The 20291-nt window shown below is 35.3% G+C and overlaps 1 protein-coding gene across 1 annotated transcript in view; it reads left to right on the forward strand.

The window, feature by feature from the left end:
• The window catches only part of LOC123656849 (unconventional myosin-XV), an 83182-nt gene extending 68172 nt beyond the window's left edge, over window positions 1-15010 (forward strand). The window contains exons 23-30 of the mRNA XM_045592466.1: window positions 9772-10030; window positions 10515-10808; window positions 11342-11470; window positions 11989-12213; window positions 12363-12641; window positions 12921-13097; window positions 13404-13599; window positions 13845-15010. Of these exons, the coding sequence (XP_045448422.1) occupies window positions 9772-10030; window positions 10515-10808; window positions 11342-11470; window positions 11989-12213; window positions 12363-12641; window positions 12921-13097; window positions 13404-13599; window positions 13845-13861 (1576 nt within the window). The 3' untranslated portion in view covers window positions 13862-15010. The remainder of the gene's footprint in view (window positions 1-9771; window positions 10031-10514; window positions 10809-11341; window positions 11471-11988; window positions 12214-12362; window positions 12642-12920; window positions 13098-13403; window positions 13600-13844) is intronic.
• The last annotated feature ends 5281 nt before the right edge of the window (window positions 15011-20291 follow it).

Genomic DNA, 20291 nt, shown 5'->3' on the forward strand with positions numbered 1-20291 from the left:
AAAATTTTTATAAATAAAAGCAAATATGCGTGTTCATGTAAAAAAAAAAAACATTGTTGTCTTTTACAACTAAGTAAAATACCTGATAGCGATCGTTACTAGGTAGGGTACATAGGAAACATCCGCTAACCCGCAGTGGCGCAGCGTGGTAGATTAAGCTCCAATCCTTTTCCTACATGGAGAAAAAGGCCTATGCCCAACTGTGATTGTTACAGGCTGAATGTAATTTTAACTTACTATCGTGGTCTCTTCCTTAAGTAGGCTAACGTGTGTAATGCCAGTGTTATAGGTAACAGTCGACTGATATCTGTACTATCATAATATATATAAATTACACGTGACTTTGTTAGTCCGCGTTGGACTCCTAAACTACTTAACCGATTTTAATCAAATTTGCACATCGTGTGCAGTTTGATCCAACTTGGAAAATGGGCTATATTTTATTTCGATATATATAAATATATTCAAGAAAAAAAATAAGGTGGTTCGAAGTTCGCCAGGTCGGCCAATTAATATTATGAAACTGAAAAATAGGTTTGTTTGTTCGAAAGCGCTAATATTAGAACTACTGGTTCGAATGGAAAAAATTATTTTCTGAGAGTCCATTTACCGAGGAAGGTATTATAATTAATATATTATATTTTAGTACGTTTTTTTCCTTAAATTAACACGAGTGTAACCGCAAGGTATAGCTAATAGATAATTATTTTACTAGAAGACAAGAACAGCATAGACAATTACCGCATCACCATAGACGTTCCTAATTAGGATCCCTAATACTGTTGTTCGGTACGAGATGTTTACAATTAAAAATATAAGATAATAATTATAATTATTACACAACGCACGAGTAATTACAACGACTGCGTAACACATTGAAACTAATTTAAATTAAGAGAGACAACTTTCTTTAATCTCACTTTTATATGACCATTGTTGTATCACAATTATTTATAGTGATACATATTTATAAACATTACTTAACGATCTTTTATTACACAAATTAATTTTATCTGTATTTACTTTTTTCTATTGTTTTATTGTATTCGTTATTTATTTGATCTTATAATGGTTCATAGATAAGTTTTAAATGAAAAATATATTTTTGCAATTATGTCTTGATAAATATCAGATTCTTTGACATTTAGGGTTACTGCTTCGCTCATATATTGTCACACACACATAAATTTCATTATACAGTGTCATATATTATAGCCTATGACCATTTTCAATAAACAGAATAAATAAGTTATTTAATATTTTTAAAACAGGCCATATTCATGAAACAAGAAAAGTGTTGGCTGGAAATATCTGTATGAAGTAAGTAAGAAAATAAAAATAAAGTCTTAGAAAATATATCGAAATATAAATACAATACATTTAAAACCACCATGGCAATCGTTTCCCGCAATATATCGAATACTGAATTTCATAACTATCCTAAAATGGTGTTTCGTTCCTTTATAAGCATATGGCCTTATATATTTTAATATATTCGTAATAATGTTCTACCAATGTTGCTAGTTTATACTAAGCATTAATCAATTGAATTTATATTGAATTATTATTAAAACAGTACATACTAAACTATTCGAATACTTTCATCGTTCTTACTATGTTACTACGTATATAGTCTAAGATCTGAACTGGACATAATTTTCACCCATCTGCTTAATGGATAAAAATTAAATATTTATCTTCTTAATCTCGAAAAGATTGGCTGGAAATTCAGCCAACCCTTTCGCGATTTTTTTTCTAATATACTAAAATAAATATAAAATCATTTTTGACGACCGCTCTGATGTATTGGTGCGTGTGCCGTGTCGGAGGCGCCTAAACACCGACGGTCGTGGATTTAATTCCCGCTCGGAGTGGATATTTGTGCTTATACAAATATTTATTTCCGGTCTGGTTGTTAGTCATTGTGGTTCTCCACCGCGCCTTGGAGACCACGTGAAGCTGTCGGTCCCGGTTTTTATCATGTAGGTACACCTGATAGCGATCGTTACTCATAGTAGGAAATACATCTGCCAACCCGCAGGGCAGCAGCGTGGTGGATTAAGCTCTGATCCTTCTCCTACATGGGGAAAGAGGCCTATCCCTAGCAGTGGGATATTAGGTACAGGCTAAAGCGAAATATAAAATCATCTTCATCCTTTAAGCAGATGGGTGAGGTTCTTCTCTAGTTCGGATCTCTTACTACTAGTCTGTTAATGACTTAAACCGTGTTACTAGTAAAATAAAACAAATCAATGTTTTCTACTATCATTTAACGGCCGTTTTAATGTAGTGGTGCTAAAGTTGTATTAACACTCTCGGTCGTAGGTACGATATCTGCTTGATATAAAAATCTATTTGATTTTTTTAAATTTGCACAAATAGGAGTTTGTTTTGGACACGTAAAGAGAACTGTTATCCTGTTTTTATGATCTACACCTGATAACGATCGTTGGTTTTAGTAGGAAAATTATCCAAAGTCAACCCGCAGTGAAAAAGCATGACGAATCTTACCATTCTCACGAGAAGAGTTAGAGTTAAGATTTAGTTTAAATCAGTATTATCAGTATCGACTTCTCTTGTTTACTACGAAAAAAGTTGAACTATCACTGACTTTTTTCAGGTATTCAGCCTAAAATTTCGACTCTGAAAGCAAACATACTGGGGCGGGCACTAAACCATTAGAGGAGTGTGTGGGCACGGCCCACACAGCCGCTCTTTTATATGTTTATAGTCTAGATGTTAATATATTTTGTTTATGTACTATACATATGTTAGGTTACATAATAAAACAAAATTTCTCCACTTACGAGCGAAACTGAGTTACCCTTCCGTCATTTAAATAAATACATACAAAATGATCAGTCACGGCTCGTTAACGCGAACATACGCACGCACATACAGACAACAGCATTCTGCATGCATACACACTTAATTGCATATAAATATTTTAATTAGGTACTGTGTACATCAGGAATTACTTGCAAAGTATCTGCTAATATAGCGAAGAAAGCTATTAACGAAATATATAGGTATGTTTTATGTATAGCCACAGAAATTTCACTTCTGTTCTAAACTTGAATTTATATTATTTAGGTATTGATTAATACCAAGGCGGCGGCGGCGTATTGAATATTAAATCCGTGCTGCTTATTGTTAATTTTGTCATATTATATACAATTTACCATACTCCTCGGAAACGGCTGGACCGACTTTTATGAAATTTTGTGTTCATATCGAGTAGGTCTGAGAATCCGGCCAACATCTATTTTTCAAACCCTAAGTTATGGGGGGGGGGGGGTTAAGGATGCTCATAACATATATAACAAAACAACGTTTGCGGGGTCAACTAGTAAATATATAAAATCTAACCCTAAATAACACCAGAAAAAGAAAATTCGTGATTTGATGCTTAAGCCTAAAAACTGTATAAGATATTTAGGGCTAGTTTCACTGGTGGTGGATAAAATTTACCCTGCACATAAGTTACGAATAGAATAGAATTGGCCATCGGGAAATGTTTCTCAGCAACAAATTAATCTTAATTAAATTAATATTAATTTATTCTTAATAAACTAAAACATTTAGATTCACAAGTGCGAATAAAAATATGTCTTATTTTTATTTTTTTATTTTATTTTTTATTTTATTTTGTTTTATTAGGCAATCCAACAGCGTTATAATACAATAGTATGTTACAATATAATGCATAAAAATGGCCAAAATAGGATCACACTGATATGAAAGAAAATTAATCATTATAAAATGCATAACTAGACACTATATTTAAAAAATATAATAATAAGAAGTAAAAAAAGTAAACGGCTATGTTCCGTCTTATCCACTGCAGTTAGAGGTGAGTGCATGACATGAAGATGTGAATGTGTGTTCGTGTAGGTGTGTGCATGTAAGATGGAGGTGTATTAGTGTAGGTGTGTGTATGTAAGATGAAGGTGTATTTGTGTGGGTTTGTGCATAAATCTGTAGGTGCTGGTTTAGAATATTATTGATGATACTACGAAAAATGCATCTTTTTGATTTCTTTTTTAAGTGCCGTCTTTGTTCTTGGGCAAAAAAGGTCTAATTTTGGATACTGCGTATTGTACGTATTGACAATACGGCAGATGACCGAGTTACGTGCGTAATTAGTTCTTACTTGAGGTGTATGGAACAATGGTTTAATATGTCTAGACCGTCTTGATGGAATTCGGAATTCAATCTGGGATAAAAGCTCGCTGCAATCTATTTTCCCACTTACAATATCATGTAATAAGACAATATCGTACTGCTTACGACGTTGGCATAGGGATTCAATTTGGTAGTGTTTACATGAATCAACATAGGTGGGAGAAGTTCTGTAAGTTTTGAAGTTCAAAAGTTTTATAAATTTTTTCTGGAGCGATTCAATTCTGTCGATATGTACATTGTATACAGGGGCCCATATACTACAAGCGTATTCCAGTATAGTTCGAACGAAGCAGAAATATAAAGTTTTGATACAACCTATATTTTTGAAGGTATTGCTAACTCGTGATATGAAACCTAGTTGACTATATGCTTTAGAAATTATTGTATCGATATGATTTACAAAAGTCATTTTGGAATCTAGTATCACCCCTAGGTCTCGAACAGAATCGACTCTTATGATGGGGACATTGTTTATAGCATAAGTATATAATATAGGATTCTTTTTACGAGTGAAAGTAATTTGATGACATTTAGTTGCGTTTACAGTGATACGATTAGTTAAGTAATATATGTATAGATCATTTAGGTCACATTGTATTTTGTGGCAATCAGTGATGTTATTGATTTTTAAATAAATCTTCTTGTCGTCAGCAAACATTATAAATTTAGAGTAAGTTAAACATGAACCAATATCGTAGAGATACGCATTGTAGAGTAATGGGCCCAGTATAGACCCCTGCGGAACTCCAGAAATAACTGTAACGTAAGAACTTTGCACTCTTCCCAAAGTTACAGCTTGATTCCTATTTGTTATGTACGAGCTTATCCATCTAAAAAGGTCACCTCTTATACCCAGGGTATGCAACTTGTGCAACAGAATTATGTGATCAACCCTGTCGAACGCCTTTTCAAAATCTGTGTAAATAGCGTCAACTTGAACACCACCATCCATAGAGCGAAAGATGTAATCTGTAAATACCATTAAGTTGCTTACAGTGGAACGCCTCTTCATAAATCCATGTTGCTCATCCGGGATCGAAGAGAGAATTAACGGACTTATAGATTGGTATACTAATTTTTCGAATATTTTACAAAATAAGTTTAATTTTGAGATAGGCCGATAATTCTCGATCCGACCACGGGAACCACTTTTATGAATGGGTATAACTAACGCTTCTTTCCAGATACTAGGAAAAGTACTAAAAACGTTTATAGAAAGATTAAAAATTATGGTCAACGGTTTAGCTAGGCAAGAAGCACAGTTTTTTATAAACGTTGGGGGGATTTTATCACTACCTGGGCCCTTGTTAAGATCAATATGTTTTAGTAATTTTAAAACCACATCCTCAGAGAAACTTAGCCTATAAATTGTGTCAGTTGATTCTGCTAGTAGTGGGAGATTATATTGAGTAGCTGGTTTTTGAAATACACTCTCGAAAAAATGGCTGAAACCTTCGCAGGCGTCAGCTTCACAGCGGTAAGAATTGTCACCTAAAGTGAGTACGTTGGGGTATCCTGTGTTGCCGCTACGCAATGTTTTCAAGTATGACCACAGGTATTTAGGGTTCTTCTTAAGATTTGTTTGTATATATTCTTGATACGAATCGTAACATTTTATTTGGATTTTCTTTTGTCGCCTTCGTAGAATAGAAAACTCATCGTAGTCTCTGGGATTACCGTGCCGAATCCACCGCCTATGCGCTCGGAGTTTGTCATTTATTACGCGTATTAAGGGTCTTGAATACCAAACGGGAAATTTATCTCTCCGGTGGAATATTTTTTTTGGTACAAAATCATGTATGACTTTATTAATAATAAGGTAAAATTTTTGTTTTATTTCGTCTATGTTATTTCCCTGAAGTACTGTGTGCCAGTCAACGTTGCGAAGAAAGTTATTGATTTCATAGTAGTCGGCTTTAAAGAAGCAATACTTTATAAAAGATTCGCGTTTAATACAAGGCAACATAAGATCCGGTGCATTTAAATCCAAACATGGGTGATAGCCATCCTCCGAAACTAACGCAGTAGTAGATCGAGAAACATCAATGTGGGTATCACTAAATATTAAATCCAAAATATTATTACATTTATTAATAATTTCTTCTTATAATAATAATATAATAATTAATTCTTATATAAATATAGTCCAACTAGATGGTGAAAAATAATAATATAGGTATATTAAAAACTTTTATCGCAAACTATGAGGCAAAAAAGCCCCCTAACATATAACGCTTAACGACATTTAACGACTTTAATTGTCATTACACCGAACAATTCTAGTTTATATTGAGATACATCACACAAGACAAAGACTTCCCAACACTAGTAGTCATAATAAAATTTAATGATTTATGAACATAAATTTTGTAAACCTGTTCAATTCGGATTGTCTAATGAACACTAAAACTACAAAAACATAAGCATAACGAATCGATTTTAAATTAGGTAACATTTAATATCATTTAATGTATTCTGAATTTATGCTAAGTGATAGCGCAGATCTGGAATAGCCAGACTGGAAAAGTATTTTTTTAAGTATTATTTATATTAGGGCCTGTTTCGCCGCTTGTGGATAACGCTTTTTGATAGATGACGATATCTAACTGATAAAATTTATGATATATTCTTCTTTTTACTATTGAACTTCATTACATTTATGACATATTTATATTCGCAAATGTTAATCTTGGTTGGCTCTTCGCAAATGTAAATCTTGTAAAATTTGTAGTTTATTAGTTGACGGAAAATAGGTCCTAATAGCTGGTTCTACTTACTATTTTGAAGTCTATTCGTAACTTATTTGCAGGATAAACTTGATTCATAACCAGTGAATCCGGCCGTTAATCGGTTATAAACTTATTTAGTAAATTTATTTATTCGTTGTTTTGTAGACGTTTCGTATTGCACAGGTGGAATATTTTAATTACGACGAAAGCACTTCGCGGATATCATGGTTAATCGTTTATTGTGGTCACGACTTGCGATATAACACGTAATCGGTATGTTGAAATGCTGAATATTATGTCGATACTGACACAAAACGATATATACAACTATTAAATAAAGTATTATTGTACTACCGTTATGTAGAAATTTTACGAAATATACCGCTATAAACATTGTAATACGTAGGTACTCAGTAATTGTGTTAAGCTATTTGAAATCAAATATGAAATTGTTATTTATTTTATGATTAAATAATGCGTGTTAGAAATATAATTGTGTTTGCTAGCAAACGAAAAAAAAACCGACTTCAATTACATCGACAAGTATACAACGTAAGTATAGTTCAGATAAATTATGTTTTTACTTGGAAAGATTTGGGGTAGTTCTGATTTTTGCATTTTATATGTATTTTGGGGTGCTGAATCTGAATCTACGGACAATATTTCATGACACAACATTAAAAAAATCACAAAAGTATCTGTTTTTTTCGGTTTTTGCCTAAAACTGTAAAACTATTAAATTTTAGTAAATGGTTTGTTTACACAAATTAAAGAACTTAAAATTCTCTACAAATGTCACTATTTAGTTTTTTCTCAGACTAACCGTTCGATCTCAAATACGAGTTAAAAATTGGCAATTTTCAGCGGTCTCTACAAAACCCACTTTTTACATTCTAAAACTTTATTTTTTATTAGAATTCTGTATTTGATAAATTTCTCCTAGTTTACTGCACAAGTCATTAAAAATAAAAATGGATCGAAATTATTAAAATTCAATATCAGAAAAGGTAAGACTAACATAATTACCTAAACTTAAAATATCGTTACTTATCCTTGCCCTACCCTTTACCCTTGGGATATCTCCTTCCCAATAAAAAAAAGATCAGCAAAATCGGTAAATATACGACAAAGTTATCCGCGAACACACACTGTCATATAATGTGTTAAATATAAAATATTATTTTCAATAAATAATTTCCATAAATTAAAATATCTATAAATTTCAACCACCTTTATTGACAATCTTGATAAGTAGTTTTCAAATTGAAGATGTTTTAAACGAAACAAAAATCACGTTAATTTTAACGCGGTTGCGATTTTTATTTATTTCGATTATAACTTATTGCTGTTCACGGTGATACAATAAAATGAAACATTTGAAAGCTGATTATTTAATTTTTTTCCCGTTAATGATGTTGAGTAACCTCTTATACGCTCATGTTTATTTATTACTCTACCTTTTCATAATTTCTAAGAGATGTATAACTTTTACTTTGAACACATTCTTTAGCTATTTTTATTCAAACTGACACATAAATAATTTTCTTTTTAATTTTTAGTTACATACTATGAGTCTGTATTAGTTTTAACTTAAAAAGCCTTGTATTTATACGGTATAGGTTCTAAAATGATAATGAAAAATGTGTCATAACATTCAACATCTATATACTCAAATGAAAATCAAATTCACTAGTCAAAAAATGCATGCACATAAAATTCAAAGTTTATTAGTAATGAATTAAAGCACAAAATAATAGCGATACCTATTTTTATTTCTAAAACATACTTTTAAGAACACTTTCAACGCTATTTGGACAGCATACATATTACACGATTGAAAATTATCCCATTTTGATGTTATTTTGCTATCGGCTATTTATTTAAATTATTCTCTAATCTTAATATTTTTTTTCACTTTAAAATTGTCGGTATACTTTTGAATAACGAATTGAAACCCTTATTCACACTACACTCAATAAACATTTTAGGTACCGAAAGTTAGTATGACTTGTATAAAACTTTATAGTAGCAAAACGAGAGCTCGAATGAGTGGCGATTTTATCAGTGATTACTGACAAAAATTTTAGTGTAACAATTTGAATGCTAATATTCTCACGTATTTTCTTTCTCTTCTAAATGTAAACTTTCAAATTAATGAAGGTGCGAAATCAAAGTTCTCTGTCGGCAAATCGTATCGTTCGTGTTTCTTTCATATTCCATATCATTAGAACGATAACTCGGTTTTGTTAATTCGACAAGTTATGTATTAACTAGAAAGAATAATATACGTAGAATATTATCGAGGTGGCTTTACAGTTATGGTTTGGATAACGTAATTTAACTGCTGTTAAATCACTTGTCAGGTTAGATTATTTTGTTTTGCTAAACCATGTAGAGGCTATAATTGCAATGATATTTTTTTAGGTTATTATGTTATTTTTAACTAATACCCATTTAAATAAAAGTTTTTAACATCATTGGTTTATAGCTGATGAATTGTATATTATCTTAAAGCTTTAGTAACGATAGTTATTATACAAAGCTGCTCAGAAAAAATATTATTGGCATGGTTTGTTACAACAGAATCTATTGCAATGATAAGCTGAATAAAACAAAATAACTTATAAATAAGATTACACTCATTTTGAATATTTTTGTTAGTGAAAACATCCGATATTGATGATGATACGACGCCGACGTGAACTGATTTAGAATAATTAGTTAAATTGCATCCGGGAGATACTGATTCGTATAATATGGACAGTTACACGCTATTTATAATTATAGGAATGATTTTAAACGTAAAAAAATACTATTTAATGATCATCAAATCTAATAATAATCGTTTAATGAACAGATTAGAAATCCTGAAAGCGGACTCATCACTCAAGAGCAAGGCGAAGCGTAACGAATGGACGTGGAAGGCGCAGACGGACGTGGTGAAGTGGCAGGCGACGCCGCTGCGCGCGCCGCTGCTGCGCCTGCCCGCCGCGCTGGCGCCGCCCGCGCTCGAGTGCTTCACCTGCGTGCGCGCCTACTGCGGCGACCTGCTGCCCGCCGAGCGCGCCGTGCACCAGGACCTCACCGAGGTCAAGTGCGTCTACACCGTGCTCATGGTGAGCCCCACCCTCTCACCTTTTTTATATACGAGTAAGTCGCGAACAAGCTTACGGCCCGCCTGGTGGTAACGGATTACCGTAGCCTATAGATACCAGCAATACCGAAGGTATTTAAGTGCGTTGCCGACGGAATTCCCAACCGTCTCCAGAAGCTCTGGCCACTTTACTTACCAAAGGAATACAAACCTACTAGAGAGCAGTGTTATTAAGCTGTAATTTTTCTGTAAGATCGTGGTACGTCGCTCAGATGGGTTGCTACAAATTACTACCTATATAAAACCTTATATCCGTGACGAGGCAAAACAGTGTTAATCTTTATTTTACGTCAAAATCTTATGGTTATACCTTAAAATACATATACACGTATTGACTATTTCGTTAAAATTTGAAAAAATAAAATGTCACAAGGATTCTTAGTCACGAGGGCTGGTGTAGAGAATTTTATTGCAGTTTTATAAATAAAAAATGTCTCTGTTTTCAGCACTGTCACTCAGTTCCCGAATTACGCGACGAGGTATACTGCCAGTTAATGAAACAGACCACATCTAACCGATCACCTGCACAAGACTCGTGTCAGCGCGCTTGGCGACTCATGTCCATTCTCGCCTCGTATTTCACATGTTCGGAAACGTTAAGGCCCTTCCTCGTGGAGTATTTATCAGCGGCGGCGGCAGACAGGCGAAGACCTTGCCAAGGAACGGCAGCGGTCTGTCTCGCCAACTTCAGGAAGACACTTCGATGCGGCGGCAGGAAGAATGTGCCTAGTGTTGAAGAGGTAAGGAAGGAGCAATAGTTTCTTCTTGTCTCTCTTTTATTTATCGCCCTGTTTACTTCATTTTATAATGTACTAGCGACCCGCCCCCGCTTCGCACGGGTGCAATGCTGATACTAAATATACTACAGAATGTCTTTATTTATAGTGTGAAGCTAGCTTATAGCATGGTTATTATTAACATAATAACAACAACATTCAAATATGCGTCGTTAGATTACGCGTTGTTACAGAATGCGTTGAAGAAATAAAGATTCACTGCTCGTTCCCCGTAGGTGATAGCATGATAATTTGTAGCCTATATGTTGACCCGACTTCTTAATAATATTCGTGCCAAATTTGAAGTAAATCCATGCAGTACTTTTTGAGTTTATCCCGGACATACATACAGACTAAAATTCTAAAAACCATATTTTTGGCTTCGGTATCGATTGTAGATCACACACCAAGTATTCTTTTAAAAAAATATTCAATTTACAGTTTTGACTTTCCTACCATTTTATTATATGTATAGATATGACGATACATTTGTGCAGGTGACGGCAGTGTCAGCAGGTCGTTCGGCGAGACGGCAGCTCTACCGGTTGCCAGGGGGCGCCGAACGAGTTGTAAACACGCGCTGCGCTACCGTCGTCCAGGACATTGTCAACGAGCTTTGCGAACTGGTATGTGCATATAATCATGTCTTCACGTATTTGGAAAGTGTTTCTTTTGTTCTTATAAATATGTTAACGTACGTACCATATGACAGATTACGACATATCGACAACCTAGCGGAGAGTCATTGTCGATGGCAGACGACCGGCTATCTTGAGAAGGATTGTTGACAAGATGTGCCCGATAAGCACGCTTGTGACGAATCCCTCAATAGTTTAATATTGCAGTTGAAAATAGACAACTGTAACTGAAACTTGAAGAATGATCATTGATAACGCCCACTCTGCTCTTATAAACAAGTATATTTTAGAAGTATGTTTAGCATGTGCATACGTCATCACAGTCAATTTATTATTGCCGGATGGTATAGATACATATTATGTGCAATCAATTTACATATAAATATTACATATACAAACAACTATACATTACGCCCAAACTCCACGACTACGAAGCAGAAAGTGGTCATTGCTAACTGTGCTGACGGGCTAGTCCTTATTTGATAAACTTGATTGGTGGTTGTCAGATCGGCGTGACGAGCGAGGCGGAGCGCGCGGAGTTCTCGCTGTACTGCATCGTGGCGGGCGACGCGCTCACCATGCCGCTGGCCGGAGACGAGTACGTGCTGGACGTGACCACGGAGCTGCAGCGCGCGCACCACCCCTTCTACCTCATCTTCTGCCGCTCCGTGTGGCACCACCCGCTGCGCGCCGACGCGCCGCCGCTCTACACCGAGGTGCTCTTCAACCAGGTACGTGCATCCACTCCGCTTTACTCTCGTCATTCCTCTCCGCTGATAGACCTCCTATATTTAGTCTGTTACACTCGCAAATTACGTACTGTTTGTTGAAGATTCTATCACTTTCGTTCAGACTAATGTAACTCGTAATATTTTCCCAGGTTGCCCCAGACTACTTGGAGGGCCTCCTGCTGGTGCTGCCGGGCGGCGGCGCGCCCCCCGCCGGGGCACTGCGCGACGCGGCGCTGGTGGCCGCGCTGCTGCACCGCGCCGCCGGCCTGCCCGACGCGCCGCACCCGAGGGACCTCAAGTTCCTTCTCCCGAAACCTCTTCTCGCCCTAAGAGAACCCCGGCCAGCGAAGTGGGCCTCGTGGGTCTCGGCAGAGTGGCCGACTGTACGGACTATGACGCCGGCTGCTGCAAAATCTAAAGTTTTACAAGTAAGATATTCTATACAGTTCATAATTTGTTTAAGTGTATTTTCATTTTTAAAATGTTTTCAAAGGTCATATTACTATTCCCCAATGAAACTGCGTCGGTAATTAATTATTTTTAGTTTTACGTCAGTCATTTTTTTTTTTAATTTTCTGAAAATAAAAAGTATTAGCGATGCGGTTTTATTCATTAAAAGTCCCTTGACTATCGAAGCACGAGCCTCGGGCATAATCATTATTATATGCACGTGTGTCACACACGTCACTGAGCTCTCCCGGGCGCAGGTGCTGTCCCGCTGGGCGCTGTTCGGCTCGTCGTTCTTCGCGGTGCGGCGCGTGGGCGGCGGCGAGTGGCGCGAGCACGTGCTGGCGCTCAACCGGCGCGGCGTGCACCTGCTGCACCCCGCCACGCACGAGACCGACACGCACTGGCCCTACGCCGAGCTCATCTCCACCAGGAAGGTAAGCCTCTCCGATGGGTGTTTTCATAACTCGGAAAATATTTACATAGACAAAAGAAAATAAACATAAGAACAAAGAACATGTCAGCTTTTTTAATAGAAATAGGTCAGCAAACAAGTCTACGTGATGGTAAGCGGATACCGAAGCCTATAAACGCCTGCAATTTTAATCACGACCTACCCTAGAAACTTTGAACACCTTAGTCACCACAGGAACGTAGCATTTGATAGCAGAATTATTTAGCTATGATCTTTTGTAAGGCTACTTAAATGAAAATGACAATGTGATAATTTTCCTCGGCTCCAGGTGCGGTCCGAGGACGGCACTCTGTTCCTGGACGTGAAGTGCGGCTCGCTGCTGCAGCAGCGCGTGACGCGGCTGCAGGCGGAGCAGGCGCACGAGGTGGCGCGCCTCATCCGGCAGTACATCGCGCTGCAGCGGGACGCGCGGGACACGCGCGACAGGCGCGACTCGCGCGACCACGACCACCGGCACTCGCCTGGTAACTGACTTCAATTGCAAAAAAAAGAAGCAAAGGCTCTAAAATGGTTCGAAAATAGAGAGCTCTCAGATTTGTGTTAAGCCCCCTTATACGTAACTTTACACAGTTTTTAATAAGGTTACCATTTAATCATAATTTATTTTTTAACACGTCATTACAAAATTGTAGAATATCTGCATTGATATCTTCTTATGGCTTAAAATCTTGTACTGTATGTTTTATATAATATTTACGTTTCTTTTCAGCTTTCAATAGCCAGTGAGGGACTACAATATTTAAAGGGACTAAAAATTTAAATATATGGAAGTGACATAATTATCACGTTTTTTTACCTCAAAAATCCGTCCTTAAGATCTGAGTGTAACAAGTGTACTTAATAATTAACTTGTTTAGATTAAAATGAGAATAGGATAGTCGTATAATCATTTGTAAAACTTTAAAAATATTACAAATATTTCTATTTTCATTTTAGTCCCCACTTTTAAGATATTATCAAATGATATTACTAGACTATAAATTTATATACTTATACATTTGGGATCTATATAGTGTATAGTATACCATAAATAGTATATAAAACAAGATGTATTCATTTTGAATTCATGGTTTTTTATGTTTATGCATGAGCGAATAATATTTGTTCTGAACACATCTATTGTTTGCTAAAATAATAAGAATACTTATTTTTGTATAGCAACAATAGTGTACATTACAAATATTATATTTATATCGACATTAGTAACGTACCTAAATAACCAATAAAATTATTGCAACATTCCAGTAAATAAATAGCTAGTAAGTAGAAATTAAAAATTGTTTATGGAATTCATATAGGCACATATTTTTATGAATAGTATTGTTATTTTTCTAAACAGATTCAATTATTCCTTCTAATTACATTTGATATTTTACCGTTAATTATTCTAGTGTCTTCCTTCGTCTTTGGAAAAGGTGCTATATCTAGTTAAATCGTGACTAGGGGCTTGTTTGAAATAAGATTTGAATCCAATTAGAAATACTTGGGAATTATAAAATACTTTTTAATTATTTATTTTTATCTGTGTACATGTGTTTATTTAAGAAAAGTTTTATAATTCCATGAAAGAGTAACCTGACTGATACTTAACTAATTTACTTTAAAAATTTTAATGCTCACTTTACACAGTATATCTTTTTACTGCAGTTGTTGATAATCATTTTTTTACTACTATAGTGTGCCCCTGGTCTAATTATTATAAACTTAAATACGTATATATTTCTATAGTTAAGGTTGAATGAAATTATCCAAAGCCCGGAACGGTCGGAGTCACGGTTATTTTATTATAAATGAGTTATTTCGTTGTCATGTAAAATATTTAATATAACGATGTATGAATATAATGTAGATACCAATAAAAAATTATTTTCACAAGGCAACCTTTGATTTAAACACCCTTTTTTTACGTGGAGAAAATCCATCACGGATACCCTCCGGCGCGAGGACGCCAGAAGGTTATGTCAGACTCTTACTGACTAAAAAGCCACCACGTGTGAGCAGTCATCCGCCTGGGTGGAGCGAGATGGGGTCGCGCTAGCATTCGCCACCTCGCCCGGACGAAACCTCCAGGCCCCGGCACAATGGTGGGCTGGCTTCGCTCACAACAAGGTCAACACTTACCCATTATTACTTACACATTTCTTAATGTATTATTTAATTTGTCTTTTAATAAAAGATCAAGCAGATGGGTTATTAATATAAATTATTAATTGACGGCGTTAAGAAGACAGCGGGAACCCTCTGGATTCAGAGGGCGCAAGACCAGACGGAGTGGCAAACATTTAAGGAGGCCTATGTCCAGCAGTGTACTGTCAAAAGCTGATTGATGAAGCAGACGGGTGAAGTTCATCTCTAGTTCGGATCTCCTACTATACCTACGTGTTTTCAAATTTTGCAATTTCCTGCGCATTTTCTTAATTCGTTCATTTCGTAAGAACCCCCCAGAAAAAAAAATAGCAAAATTAGCCGAGTTTTTCCCGAGTTTTGCACTTAACAACACATTTAATGTTTAATTCTATTAGAGCTATGAATATTTCTAAGGCTCAAGCGCAGTCACTCTTTAGACACCAAAAACTCAACGAATTTTACCTAATGAAATTATTTTTTTACTTTAATTTTTATGGGTACACTTACAATATATATCATATTTTCCATAACACTGCAAACACAAAATCTTATACTAACTCATACAAAAAACAATAAACACAAAATAAATAAAAATTACAAAACATCAATACTTTAAGGAAGAACTCGTCGTCAGTCTGTTTTTAGGGACGGAAGGAATTTTCGAATACATCCATACCATTAGGTATAGAAAAATGTAGCAAACAATGTACCTATAGTAGGCAACTCATTTTTAACGAGGCCGTACCTATAGAAAAGCAAGCATGTTGGTGGATAACCCTCGCTACTTGATTATGTATGTGCAAATAATCACCGTTAGCAAGACGACCACAACCGGAAACAACGTGTCTGATGGATTCTACAGGTTTTTAACATGCTCGAAATATGTCTGGAGTTCCATCTTTCATTATGTCTTTGGTAGTTATTCGTCTTAAAAACTTCATACATAATTGCACGGACAAAACCTTCATTCTCCTCGAAGATATTCCTATGTTCTAGCCAGGATACAGAACTAGACTAGTTTACATCTGGGTTTGTCAGAACTTTGTAGAACCGACCATGTAGTTCTTTGCTCTTTCATGCAACCTAGCGGTCAATGGTTCTCATTAGATACTATACGTTTACGTCATTTCTCTTTGGCTAAGAGTAAGTAAGTCCAGATCGTAATGCCCATGCAATATTTTAAATACTTCAATCAAGTCCCAAAGTTCTCCGCGCTCTTTCATAGTTATCAATTTTAGTACTCTTAATCTTTCCTCATTTGGTTTATTATTTAAAGTTCTTAGGACTTTTGAGTTTTGAGAATCTACTCTGCTCCTTTTCTAGCATTTAAATGTATTTCTTAAAATAGGGACTACAGATTTGAAAGGTGTACTAAGTTGTTCGCGAACCGTTGTCTCCTTGCTGTCGCCCACGCCACGGTGCTATAACTGTGAGGCATTGCTTACGCGCTCAAACTAGGCGCCCTTGACCTTAACAGTAACACAACAACAATAATTACAACAATATTGATGTCAATACCTGACCTTATTATCATCACTCGCACAGAAGTACGAAATTAAGTAAACACTAGAGATTGGTATTCGTTTTTATGGGAGATGTAAGCTGTAGAAGAACTTCGCTCCCGCCGCCACAAATTCGAACTTCTGCATAAAATTACAATGCCGCTTCCGCAAATTTTATTGCGAAATTTTGACGGAGCTCAATGTCATTGCGTGTGACGTCTCGCGTCCCTCTCCTATACTTCTACTCTCCTACAACTGAGTTACTAACTAATCTTTGATACGCATCGAAGAAAACTGACTGAGATAGTGGAATAGGAATAGTTAGTAAGCTAAGGCGGTCTTGTCTACCAGTTTGCCGTATGTATTTAAATTATAATAATTGTGTTTGCTCGCAAACGAAAAAAAACCGACTTCAATCACATCAACGAGTAATACAACGTAGATCGACAAAAAATAGTCAAGTAACTACGCGTTATCAAAGATTACTCAAAAATTAGATCAGATCTCAATAAAATTTATATGTACAACATTTACATGACAAACATCAGCTTTCGATTAAATTAAAAATTATTAAAATCGGTACATCCAGTAAAAAGTTATTGCGGATTTTCAAGTTTCCCTCGATTTCTCTGGGATCCCATCATCAGATCCTAGTTTCCTTATCATGGTACTAAACTAGGGATATCTTCTTTCCAACAAAAAAAGAATTATCAAAATCGGTACACCCAGTAAAAAGTTATTGCGGATTTTCAAGAGTTTCCCTCGATTTCTCTGTGATTCCATCATCAGATCCTGGTTTCCTTATCATGGTACTAAACTAGGGATATCTCCTCTCCAACAAAAAAGAATTATCAAAATCGGTACATCCAGTAGAAAGTTATAACTCGAAAAGTAGTTGTTAGATCTCAAATAAATTTAAATGGGACCAATTGACACACACCACCTTTCGATTAAAAAAAAATTGTCGAAATCGGTCCACACGGTCAAAAGTTCTGATGGTTACATCAGAAAAAAAAATACAGTCGAATTGAGAACCTCCTCCTTTTTTGGAAGTCGGTTAAAAATGAAATACGTAATAATCTTTCAAGGTTTTATTATTATTTGTTTAAATCGCGTGATAAAGCCGGACCAAAGTGATATTTCGTAGACTTTAGATAAAGGACGATAATTATGCAAAATGTAAACTACAAAATTTATTCTAGAAAATCGGATTAAAAAATTATTAAAAAGATATTTGAAATTAGTTCACAAAGACAAATATGATAAATATTAAAAAATTGAAGTGTCACAATAACCATTGACTAAAATTTGATACATATTAATAAAATTGTAATGCATTAAAGTTATTTTATTACAATATAATAATAAAACGCTGGGAAAATAAAACCACAAATAACGAGTTAAATTTTATTCAATTAAAACAGCAGGAAATTTATTAATCACATAAAATAAACACCCATTAGTTTTATTCCAAGCGTTCGGCTGACTTTATTCAGGTACCTCTATCATACTAAATTTTGATATGTACGCTATCGTCATGTACGCTACTCTATATACCTAATTATTATATCGATCTTATTTACGGCGCGAGAGCTTCACACTTCAAATAAATTTATAGTACATATTTTCAGCATAGTAGATACTATGACAATTTTTTCTAATTTTTTTTTTTACATATACCTACGAATTGATATTATATAAGATTTTTTTTTAAATTTTAAACTGGATTCTTTTTTTGGTACATTCAGATGTTACCAAAAAAACTATTATAATACACTGAAGAATAACTTACAAGTTTGTATGATTTTATTTTTGTGTTACCCACACATAAGAAAATTCTATACTTTTTTTTAAATATCATATCAAAAATCGACCGTTCCAGAGGGGATCGAACCTGCCACGCCACAGTCGCTTAGACCGAATTTAAAATCATCATATCAAAAATTTCGATCTAGCGAGTACATCGTTCCATAACTTAATTGACTAGAGCCGACACGGTCAGCCGGAGATGCAGGTTCGATCCTCGCTGGAACGGTCGATTTTTGATATGATATTAAAAAAATGTTTAGAACTTACAAGTTCCTTCCCTTTCACCGCTAACTTTTTAAGCTTGGCGAGTTTTTTTTTCAATACATATCTTTTAAAATCTAAACTTAGTGAGTTAGTGTGTTATGTGCAAAATGTAAATTTTTTTTGAGTCAAAAGATTTTAACCCTTAGTTACGTTATATAAAGATCAGGATACGCCGAAAGACGTCTGAGTTTGAGAACTAAACAAAACAATAATATTAAAATACTCTACTTTGATTTCTTCAAATTAGTCTTAATATTTATCATGTTAGTTCTTTCATAGCAAACCATATTAATGCTAATGACCCGTAAAGTCTTTGAAGTTTGTGTTTACCAAATATGCATTCATTGTGCGTTGTCAATAACAAGGTTAATATTGTAAAACAACTATTTGTCAAATGCAACAGAAGTAAGTAGCAACCCTAAAGGAAGCATCTACCGATGCGCGAAGGCTGTGCGTTGTTCTCACGGAATAAAAACTGTCCTTTGTCTATACGCTGCGACGTCCACAAGGCTGCTGTTAAAATCTGACCCCGCGTTAAAATTATATTTAGTAGACATGTGTTAAAATTGTTTAGTGTATTCATTGTTATTTATATAAAACACTCATAAATAATTACTGTTCCAATCATATTTCGGAAACTATTCTGTATTCACTTAAATAGTTTCTAACAACAAAATTCAATGAACTAAAAAATGTAAAAAGCTTTAGCTTTTTTTTATTACATTAGTAACAGGTTAGAACCAACGTGGAACCAATGCACATACATTTTTGTTGCGGTTCGTACGTTTGACTTCAGTTAGGCTACCTCTATCATACTAAATTTACCGCATGTAAATTAGAAACTTGTAACTTTGAAAAGTAAAGTAAATAATTACCTACAATCAATATCTCGATACACTTTGGTGTAGAGTGTAGACTCATACTGAATTTTGTATTTTACATTTCTTTTTCGCATACAATTGTAGTATAGGTTATATTTTTACAATTTCAGAAGCAACAGGTAAACCATACAATTGGAAACACTGAACCTGACAATCGTATAAAAATCATATCCTTTTAAAAACTAATGTAAATCAACTTCTTTTTACGCTACGCTTGAGCCTGTAATTTCCCACTGCTGGACATAGGCCTCATTCCTCATTTAGGAGAAGGATCAGAGCTCATTCCACCACGCTGCTCTAATACAAGTTGTCAAATATATTCCCTACTATGAATACCGATCGCTATTAGATGTACATGATAACAACCGGGACCGACGGCTTAATGTGCTTTCCGAGGCAAAGTGGGGAGACCTAAAAGGACTGCACAAACACCCAGACCACAGCAAACATCTGCATGGCCAATACAAATGTTTGTCATGTGCGGGATAGAACCCGCAACCTTAAGCGCTACAGCCACAAACCAGTGCCGTGACCGTCGCGCCAACGCGCCGTCTCATTTTTACATTCTCCATC

Source organism: Melitaea cinxia, chromosome 10 (genome assembly GCF_905220565.1).
Source record: "Melitaea cinxia chromosome 10, ilMelCinx1.1, whole genome shotgun sequence".
Taxonomy (NCBI): domain Eukaryota; kingdom Metazoa; phylum Arthropoda; class Insecta; order Lepidoptera; family Nymphalidae; genus Melitaea; species Melitaea cinxia.